This window comes from Cydia amplana, chromosome 5 (assembly GCF_948474715.1).
Source record: "Cydia amplana chromosome 5, ilCydAmpl1.1, whole genome shotgun sequence".
Lineage (NCBI taxonomy): Eukaryota > Metazoa > Arthropoda > Insecta > Lepidoptera > Tortricidae > Cydia > Cydia amplana.
The window spans coordinates 11,413,268-11,424,410 of NC_086073.1; the positions used below are offsets into that span (position 1 = coordinate 11,413,268).

General features: G+C 37.3%; 1 protein-coding gene across 1 annotated transcript; it reads left to right on the top strand.

Annotated features, from left to right (window-relative positions):
* Nucleotides 1-215: 215 nt before the first annotated feature.
* On the top strand, nt 216-7,587 carry LOC134648031 (WD repeat-containing protein 55 homolog). The gene is made up of 5 exons (XM_063502464.1): nt 216-334; nt 1,542-1,897; nt 2,238-2,355; nt 3,364-3,532; nt 7,061-7,587. The coding sequence occupies exons 1-5, from the start codon at nt 244-246 to the stop codon at nt 7,557-7,559; spliced, it is 1,233 nt and encodes a 410-aa protein (XP_063358534.1). The 5' UTR covers nt 216-243; the 3' UTR covers nt 7,560-7,587.
* The last annotated feature ends 3,556 nt before the right edge of the window (nt 7,588-11,143 follow it).

Below are 11,143 nucleotides of genomic sequence, written 5' to 3' on the forward strand. Positions count from 1 at the left end.
CAATAGATCCTGGTTCACCTATACGGCCGTACCTCTTTGTTTTGCTTGACTTGGCGGGGGCACTGCCGTGCCCCCAGATCTCTTTTTCGCTCCTTGGTGCGGTGCGGTAGTGTGTTACGTTTATTAACATTTGTCCAAGGACAAAAAAAAAGAAATGTCAAAAAAGTGTGGTCCTTTGTCCGTGTCGTACGCACGCATTTGTAAATAAATATATTAAATATTTTTATAATACTCAAATTCAAAATGACTATTGAGTTTCGAGGTTTTGAAAAGAATTCTTCAGATGAAAGCGGCAGTGACTCTAGCGAAGATTATGCTACGGATGATGATAACGGTACATGGTACAGCACGTAATTTTAATATAACCTACACTACAAGTACTTCTGAAGTATGTTTTATTACGCACCTGTGTACAAAACACATTGTGTCATATATAAAATTTATATATTTAATGGGCCAATTGGGTCACAGAAACTCCAAAGTCCAAGATCATGAAGACGTAGAAAGGGAAAAGCACTCTGTTAGAGGTAACATGTTTAGTGTTGAGTCGCTCACCCGTGAGGCACCTCATTTGTACCACTCATTTTGTTAATTTGTCGCAGTACTTCGTACCGCAAAAATGTCTCACTTCACTCCTCTATTCATTTTACTTGATTCTAAAATTATCTTTCTCCTAAAAGTTCTATTCTTAACCTCCAGAATTGCACTCCAATTAAATGTTACTATTTATTTATTTATAAAGGAAGTGATGAATACATAAATATGTATATACATTAAATATTTTTGTCGCCGTTGGAATTAATGGAATAGTCGACGCTAAAAATATGCTAGTACCTCACCTCATTTGAAGTAAGACATTGTAACACCTCATTTTAGAAAATGAGGTACTCATACAAACTCATTTTAAATTTATGTCCTACCCATCACTAAACATGTTGTCACACAGGTTTGCACGCTGTTCCCGTAAGGTCTAAATTACATTATTTAAAATTTACTGCCACAAGTTTCACGTGTACAGTGCAACTTCTGGAGCAACTACACCAAAAAAGTCAGTGCTCTGCGTGTCCAGTACAACAACGCCTTCAGGGGTTTGTTGGGGCTGCCCTGACGATGCAGCGCGTCGGGAATGTTCGCAGAGTGGACAACAGCGCGTCTGGGGCAGCACTAAAACTCTCCTGAAGGTGATTGCACAAATGGTTGATAGCCCTCTAACTCACTGGATGTCAACACATGTTCAATCCAATGAGCATTATATAATTATGTTCCACTAACATTACCATTTACTTTTATTGTTTTTTTTTTTTCTTTGTTACTTACTAATATAGTCTTGGTAGACAAAAATATGGATACCTGATGTCTGAAATAAATATATTCATTTTCATAAACGCATTATGCATACATATACACTGGGATTACATTTCATAATATTGAGGCTAGGGTGTGTTTTGATCAACATTTTTTAAGACTCAAAATAGCCCTCCCTTTTCAACACTCCAACTTGAGTTCTACATGAATTAACTTGACAGATGTTTGGTTTCCAGATAGCACTGGCAACAATGACCAAGACATGAGTGGTAATGAAGCTTGTGAGCTGGAAACACAAGAAGTGGAAGATGATGATGATGATGAGGAGGATGAAGTGGTTAAGGCGATAAAAGCTGAGAAAAATAAACCACGAGATCATCCTCCTACCATAACTTCTGAGGACTTCATTGTAGACATTTCATTTAATCCTGCAAAAAATTTGATTGCTCTAGCCAATATTATGGGAGATGTCTTATTGTATGAGTACAATGATGATGAAACAAAACTTGTTAATACGTTGGAATTGCATCTGAAAGCATGCAGAGATGTAGAATTTGATTCTGAAGGTACAACTATGTACACCACTGCAAAAGTAAGTATTTCAGGTAAATATAATTATTTTCACCACACTAACTCGTAAAGGCTCTCTTTATTCATCAAAAACTGATAAGGAAGTTGCAATTTATCCTCAAGAGTGGCAAAGTAATTTGGTGCAAATTTTGAGTGGTTTCCACATGTGGGCTGGTGTAATTAAATTTTAGTGTAGTGATGATTATGAATGATAAATATTTAATACATCCATACATTTATTTGCATTTGATTTGTAATATTTATATAGAATAGACTTCCTAGGCTATATCCACCATATAGGTACTATAATTTTGTTTCGGTCTCCACTTGTCTCAAATTAAATTCTTTATTTGTGTTTGCAGGACAAGGCTATAATGGTAACAGATGTTGAAACGGGGAAATTAAAGAAAAACTATGAAAATGTACATGATGAACCTGTCTATTCTATGCTATGTTTAGACAATAACAAAATTGTAACAGGTAAGAGAGATCTAAAATTAATTAGGGTGCCATCCAAGGTGAGCCACTAATGCCAGTACAAACACCTCAGTACCAGTACAATTTAACCCTATGTTAACTTTCAACTCCAAGTTAGTCTTATCTGGAAGTCATCATAAAATCTAATACTCATGGTCCTACTTGTCACACAAGAGTAGGAGGCAGCTATCTAATGTGGTAATTGCTATCTGTATTATTTTCTCAGGACTATAAGCTGAAAAAGGGGTCCCATGGCGTGCCATGGCCCTCTCGATTCGGCACCTTGTACCATTTCACTGCTTACTCCACTCCTTACTCCATTCCTAGGTCGCTCCCTGAATAAGTACATAAAATAAATCAGAAAACCTAGAAGATAAAAAAACCGGCCAAGTGCGAGTCGGACTCGCGTTCCAAGGGTTCCGTACATTAAGTCCGACTCACGCTTGACTGCACATTTCAAAAGCCCGCGCGGCTGCCGCGCGAGCCAATGTTCGATAGTTTGCCGCGCGATATGGAGACGGGGCTTAGGTTTTCCTGTCATCTATAGGTAAAGAACTATTTTGTGTATTTTTTTCAAAATTTTAGACCCAGTAGTTTGGGAGATAAGGGGGGGGAATGGTAATTTTTTTGCCTGTTTTCTTGAATAACTGCTAAACTATTAATCCTAAAATTATAAAAAATATATATTTGAGATCCTTACAAGCTCTTTCATTTGATATGCAACACGATATAGTTTGAAAAACTTTATTATTTAATTTTCTCATTTACCCCCCAAACATGGCCTCCATATTTACACGTCCATCTTTGGGTTGCAATCTTACATATGTGTGCCAAATTTCAACTTAATAATTGGTCCAGTAGTTTCGAAGAAAATAGGCTGTGACAGACGGACTGACAGACAGACACACGAGTGATCCTATTAGGGTTCCGTTTTTTTTTCCTTTTGAGGTACGAAATCCTAAAAACAGGTTAAAATAGGTCATACATGTAAAAACTCATTAAAATTTACAGGGGATGATGGAGGTACTGTCAAACTTTGGGACATGAGAAAGCCTGATCCCATATTTAGTATAAAAATTGGTGAGGAACATGTAGCAGACATGATCACCACTGATGCACGGAAACATTTGGTGTGTGCCGGTGGAGACGGTGTATTGACATCTATTGATCTAAAAGGAAGGTAAGACTGACAGTATGGTCATTTATCAATCACTAGCTGTTGCCCGCGACTTCGTACGCGTGGATTTGTATATTGGTGGTTATATATTCTACATTAGCTTAGAACATTATACAGCAAAAGATCGCAGTAGGACGGTTAATCATTTGTTAATTATTAATATTATACAACGCATGAGACTTGTCTTTCACAACCTACGAAGTTTCAAGCCCCTAACTGAATAAAATTGTTCTCGATATACTCTCTCATCTCAACCCCCTTAGAAGATTTTCATGTCCTCTATTTAATAAAACCTACTACTTAACTACCTATTTACGAAGTTTGAAGTTCCTAGCTTTAAATAAAATTTGAACCCTATACAAACTTTCAACACCTTTTTAACCATTTTAGGGGATGAATTTTTAAAAATGCTGAAATTACTTTTCTTGTATTTTAATACTTATATGCCTTTATACAACGATTCAAGTCCCGCACTCAAATAAATGTTTGACCTCCATACAAATCTTCAACCCCTTTTTCACCACCATGGGGATGAATTATCAAAAACTCTGAAATTAGTTTTCTTCTCTTGTGATGAAATACCTTTTTACGAAGTCTCGAATTCCTAGCTTAAAATAAAATTTGAACCCCATACAAACTTTCAACCCCTTTTTAACCCTTTTAAGGGATGAATTTTTAAAAACGCTGAAACAACTTTTCTTGCATTCTAATAATATGCCTATGTACAAAAATTCAAGCCCCACACTCACAAAAATATTTATCTCAATACAAACTTTCAACCCCTTTTTCACCATCTTGAGATATGAATTTTCAAAAACGCTGAACTTAGTTTTTTGCCGTTTAAAATAATACCTTTTTACGAAGTTTCAAGTTCCTAGCGTAAATAAAATTTGAACCCGATACAAATTTTCAACCCCTTTTTAACCCTGTTAGGGGATGAATTTTAGAAAATGCTGAAATTAGTTTTCTTGTATTTTAATAATATGCCTCTGTACAAAAATTCAAGCCCCGCACTCACAAAAATGTTTGATCTCCATCTCCATACAAACTTTTGAACTCCTTTTTCACCACCTTGAGATATGAATTTGCAAAAACGCTGAAATTAGTTTTTGTTGTTTTAAAATAATACCTTTTTACGAAGTTTCAAGTTCCTAGCTTAAAATAAAATTTGAACCCCATACAAACTTTCAACCCCTTTTTAACCCTGTTAGGGGATGAATTTTACAAAACACTAAAATTACTTTTCCTGTCTTCTAATAATATCCCCAAATCCAAAGATTCAAGTCCCGCGCTCGAATAAATGTTTGATATCCATACAAATTTTCAACCCCTTTTTCACCACCTTAGAGGATGAATTTTCAAAAACGCTGAAATTAGTTTTCTTGTGTTTTAATTTAATATCTTTTTACAAAGTTTCAAGTTCCTAGCTTAAAATAAAATTTGAACCCTATACACATTTTCAACCCCTTTTTAACCCTGTTAGGGGATGAATTTAACAAAACGCTGAAATTACTTTTCCTGTCTTCTAATAATATCCCCAAATCCAAAGATTCAAGTCCCGCGCTCGTAAAAATGTTTGATATCCATACAAACTTTCAACCCCTTTTTCACCACCTTAGGGGATGAATTTTCAAAAACGCTAAAATTAGTTTTCTTGTATTTTAATTTAATACCTTTCTGCAAAGTTTCAAACTCCTAGATTAAAATAAAATTTGCACCCCATGACGAACTTTCATCCCCTTTTTAATTTTTATATTATATTTAAATTAGGGGTTGAATTTCCAAAAACGTTGCAATTACTTTTTTTTGTAATCGGCTATTATGCCTTTCTAAGAAGTTTCAAAGCATTTGTAATGGATTCAAATTTTCAACCCCTATTTAACCCTGTTAGGGGATGAATTTTACAAAACGCTGAAATAACTTTTCCTGTCTTCTAATAATATCCCCAAATACAAAGATTCAAGTCCCGCACTCTCAAAAGTATTTGATCTCCGTACAAACTTTCAACCCCTTTTTTACCACCTCGGGGGATGAAGTTTTAAAAACGCTGAAATCAGTTTTCTTGTTTTTTAGTTTAATACCTTTTTACGAAGTTTCAAGGTCCTAGCTTAAAATAAAATTTGCACCCCAGGACAAAGTTTCATCCCCTTTTTTACCCCCTTAGGGGTTGAATTACCTAAAACGTCGCAATTCCTGTTTTTTGTCATCGGCTATTATGTATTTCTAAGAAGTTTCAAAGCATTTGTAATGGATCAAACTTTCAACCCCTTTTTAACCCTGTTAGGGGATGAATTTTACAAAACGCTGAAATAACTTTTCCTGTCTTCTAATAATATCCCCAAATACAAAGATTCAAGTCCCGCACTCTCAAAAGTATTTGATCTCCGTACAAACTTTCAACCCCTTTTTTACCACCTCGGGGGATGAAGTTTTAAAAACGCTGAAATCAGTTTTCTTGTTTTTTAGTTTAATACCTTTTTACGAAGTTTCAAGGTCCTAGCTTAAAATAAAATTTGCACCCCAGGACAAAGTTTCATCCCCTTTTTTACCCCTTTAGGGGTTGAATTACCTAAAACGTCGCAATTCCTGTTTTTTGTCATCGGCTATTATGTATTTCTAAGAAGTTTCAAAGCATTTGTAATGGATCAAACTTTCAACCCCTTTTTAACCCTGTTAGGGGATGAATTTTCAAAAACGCTGAAATTACTTTTCCCGTCTTATAATAATATCCCCATATACAAAGTTTCAAGTCCAACACTCACAAAAATATTTGATCTCCATACAAACTTTCAACCCCTTTTTCACCACCTTGGGGGATGAATTTTCAAAAACGCAGAAATTAGTTTTCTTGTTTTTTAATATAGTACATTGTTACAAAGTTTCAAATTCCTAGCTTAAAATAAAACTTGCACCCCATACAACCTTTCATCCCCTTTTTAACCCCCTTAGGGGCTGAATTTTTCAAAATCGCTTCTTATCTCTTGTACACTTTATAAATTCAACCTAGTGTGCAAATTTCAACTTTCTAGCTTTTGTAGTTTCGGCTCTGCGTTGATGAATCAGTCAGTCAGTCAGTCAGTCAGTCAGTCAGTCAGGACACTTGCATTTATATATATAGATAAACATTCAAGTCTATATAGAACCTAACAAATATAAAAACCTCTTTAAAGGCCCGTCTCCATATTGCGCGGCAAACTATCGAACATTGGCTCGCGAGGCAGCCGCGCGCAATGGATACCGGGTTTTCTCGCGAGCCAACTCGATCAAATCGCGTTGGCTCGCGAGCCAACCCGGTATCCATTGCGCGCGGCTGCCTCGCGAGCCAATGTTCGATAGTTTGCCGCGCAATATGGAGACGGGCCTTAAGGTTTACTGCCTTGTTGCACAAATAGTCCAAATTTCATCGAAATTCGTTCCAGCCGTTCTTGCGTGATGGAGGAACAAAGACTAATTATCCACACATCATACATATATCACATTTGTACTTAATATCAGTAGGATTCCCATATTTTATTTTTATTTTTGTTTCAGCAAAATTTACTCAACATCTGAAGATTATGATTCAGAGCTAACATGCATGGGACTGTTTCGTTCAGACACAAAGCTGCTAGTGGGCTCTTCTAAAGGAAAAATGTATTTGTTTAACTGGAAGGAGTTTGGCTTGCACAGTGATGAGTATATTGGTCAAAAGCACTCAATATCTTGTATGATACCTATTACTCAAAACATTGTAGTGACCTCTGGTGAAGATGGAGTACTAAGAGCAGCGCATATGTTTCCTCAGAGACAATTAGGCATTGTAGGGCAGCATCGCCTACCTGTAGAGTGCTTAGACATAAGTCATGACGGCTGCTATATAGCTTCATGCTCACATGACAATGATGTCAAGTTTTGGAATATTTCATACTTTGAAACTATTGACTCCATTATTGATGTTAGTCAGAAACAGAACAAGAAAAAAGACATGAGTAATAATTTGCCGTCTAGTAGTGTTAAAAATGCATCTGATTTTTTCTCTGGACTAGCCTAATATGATAAGAAGTAAGAATATAAATTATATTAACAAAATATTTTTTTATTTCACTATGCATATTTTGTGTAGAATTGCACTGCAAACAAAATGTTAGTGGTGACTACTGAGTACTCGGGAAAAAAATCCCACCTTTTACTAGCGGTAACTACGGGAAACAAAAACCAGTAGTTACCACTGGTAACAACTTTGTGGTAAGTAGTGAGAATACCCCTTGTGTTCCGTTCAGACTACTTCCGACGTGCCTCAGGCTCTATTACTTCTCGAGCGGTAGCGCGCTTATTGAGCTGTGTGGAGGAAGGTTAAAGGTAGGTGGGGATATTCCAGGGCCCTTCTGCGACACCAGACTTTATTTACCAGACTGGATTACTCCTAGAACTATAGTTCTCAAATGAGGATAACGTAGTAGGTTCTACTCTGTACATTTACTGCCGTCTTTCGACAGAATATTAAAACTTTTAGAACGCCATTTGACTTTGATCCTTATTATTTCAATGATATGATGTGTTGTGGCGCCATCGGTCGGAAAGGTTAACTCATACTTGAGGAGCACAAAAAATACTTCCATATTTGTTTCTGTGCCTACGAAGAAATCTTTTATTTTTGATTAATTTTCTCATTCCATCCAACTTTGTCACACTCGTTGTTAAACATAAGCTCGTCTCTTTCTCTTTTGGTGTGCGGGAGCTCGTTAGCACGCGCACATTTCTCGCTTGTCCAGCCGCGACTAAAGGCAACTTGTACAATTTGTCACAAGGTAAGCGCTTCAATTTTGGAAAGCCTATAACCTATCTTGAGTTATAAATCATTGCGAAAAGATTGCACCAGCAGACTTTTATAGACATAACACACTATCGCACCGCACCCATAAGTGAAAGCGAGAAAGAGATACTTTTTCTCGCACCGTAACCTGGAACGGTGCGGTAGTGTGTTACAGCTATTACACACTCGATACGTGCGCCGTACCGCACCAAGGTCGCGGTGCGGTGCGATAAGTAGAGTCCAGACGAGCTGGGCAAATGAACTGATTTGATCAGGAAAATAATTGGCGCCAATCTCATCTATACTGGGTCAACCAAATCTTTTCAGTAGAAAAAGGCGGCAAATTTGAAAAATGTAGGTCCCATAGAAAATTTTAATTTCGCGCCTTTTTTTACTGACAAGATTTGGTTGACCAGCTATAGCGTCCACACGTACACAATTTAATCACCAATTTGCATTCCATAGATAGAGTAAGACCAAAGAAAGTCTGCAGCGCTAGATTAAAAGTAGTTTTTAAAAATCAGTATGCGACAACACCACAGAAAATGGATTAAATAGTCTTGATACTTGTGAAATTTCTACCATATTTACCGTCTATGAAAAAATTAAGCTATACAGCTTAATAGCATAGCATACGCACAGCTTAATTTTTATGGTAAAATAAATTTCATTCCAACAATAGATGTCACTATTAATATGTAGACATATACTAATATTGATAAATAATATTGGGATAATGTGACATTTGGCTTCATCAAAATTAATAAGCTTTTGTAATATCCGCGACGGCGGTAAATAGGTACAGAGGGCCTACCGCGAACACCGAAGTTCTCAATATGCGGGTATCTTTCTCTTTTACTACCATTAAGGCGTAATTAGATTGACAGAGAAATTGCCCGCAATTTGCGAACAAAAGTTTTCGGAAAAACGAAATAAACCATTAAAACAATAAACATATATTAAAAATAAATTTTAGCTTTAACTAGTAGGTACCCATGCCGTGAGCATAAGCATGGAGTTTGTGGGTTCGAGCTCAAAACCCGGCTAGTACCTATGAGTTTCTCGAAATGTTAGAGGAAGTTTTGGGCCCCGTGCTTTATATACTGTATACTGTTGATCTTCCATGTCGCCTAAAATGCAGTATTAGTGCCTTTGCGGATGACACCAAGTTATTTGCTAACCCACTCGTAGACTACAGCCATCTACAAGATGATTTGGATGCATTAGCAAGCTGGTCTAAAGAATGGCTAATCAATCTGAACTCTGCCAAATGTACTATACTTCACATAGGAAATCGGAACCCCCGCCTGACTTACAACTTGGATGGCACCCCACTAACGGCTGTAAAAACACAAACTGACCTAGGCGTTAGGATCTCAGAGGATTTAAAGTGGGAAGAGCACATCTCTACAATGGTAAAAAAAGCCAGAAGCCTCATTTACCTCATTAGAAAAGCTTTCAAAACCTTGACACCAGAAATGATGTTAAAAATTTACAAAATGTACGTCAGACCCATACTGGAGTATGCTTTTCAAGCCTGGAGCCCTTACTTTGCCAAGGACATAGATATGCTGGAGAAGGTGCAACGGAGTTTCACGAAATTACCAAGGCAACTTAAGAACAAACCATATGAGGAGAGACTGAAGGAACTGAAGCTCACTACTCTTAAGCACCGCAGAGAACGTGGAGACCTAATAGAGACGTATAAAATACTCTCTGGGCACTATGACCTCAAGGATTTTCATGAAATGTGCAAGCGCAACAACAACACCCGTCTGAGAGGTCATCACTTAAAGTTAGAAAGGCATAAGTCCCACAGTAACCCATACAAACACTTTTTGAGCAACCGAGTAGTGAGGGCTTGGAACAAACTTCCTGAAGATGTGGTCTCAGCACAAAATGTGAACCAATTTAAAAATCAACTAGACAAGCACACCTATACATCAACTTGTCAATGACAACTGTCAGGGCCCGGCCACATGTCAGCGGCGCGGCACCGCAGAAATCTGCGGCGACGCCCGCCGCAACGCAAAATTTTGCGGTGCCGCGCTGCGGCGCCGCAAAGCGGTGCGCGGCGCCGCGCGCGGTGCCGCAAAGCGGTGAGTTTCGCCGCGCGCGGTGCCGCAAAGCGGTGAGTTTCGCCGCGCGCGGTGCCGCCAAGCGGCGTGCGGCGCCGCGTGCGATGCCACGCTGCATAGTAAAGAATAAAATTCGACTACCAGTTGTTTAATCAGACATGGATCCCTTCACACGTGTTCTGCTCTTGCTGTTGTTATAGAGATAGCGGTTCGCCAAAAAACGGGATATCTTTAGGAGATTTGAAACAATTTGACCCGAAGCACCAACAAATAAAAAAAACGAGAGGAGTTATGACGTCATCTTTTTTTTGTATGAAATTAAAAAGAAAATGTTTAGAAAACTTCTCGTGTGTAGTATTAAACGAAAGGGCTTTCTGAGCCGATTCCAAAAATACATACCTATATCACATCATTACATTTGAGTCATTTTTTTTAAATTATAATAAAAATATTTTTCAAAACATACCAAGTTTGGGTTTCTCCAGATACAATACCGTTAAATTTTTTTTAGTTAAATATACCTCAAATTATACCTAATATCCTCATATCTAATTCTAATAAAGTAATTTTGAAAATATTTACATTTAGTATATTTGTTTTAATTTTTTCTACTCCCGTACCTTTATTTGTCATTTAAAAGGTCATCATACACACACCTTTAAACCCCTATGTTATAGTTGTCAAGACAAGTCTTTAGTCTATTCCCCAAAAAAGTATTTGTGCATACACGCAGTATCTTTTTGG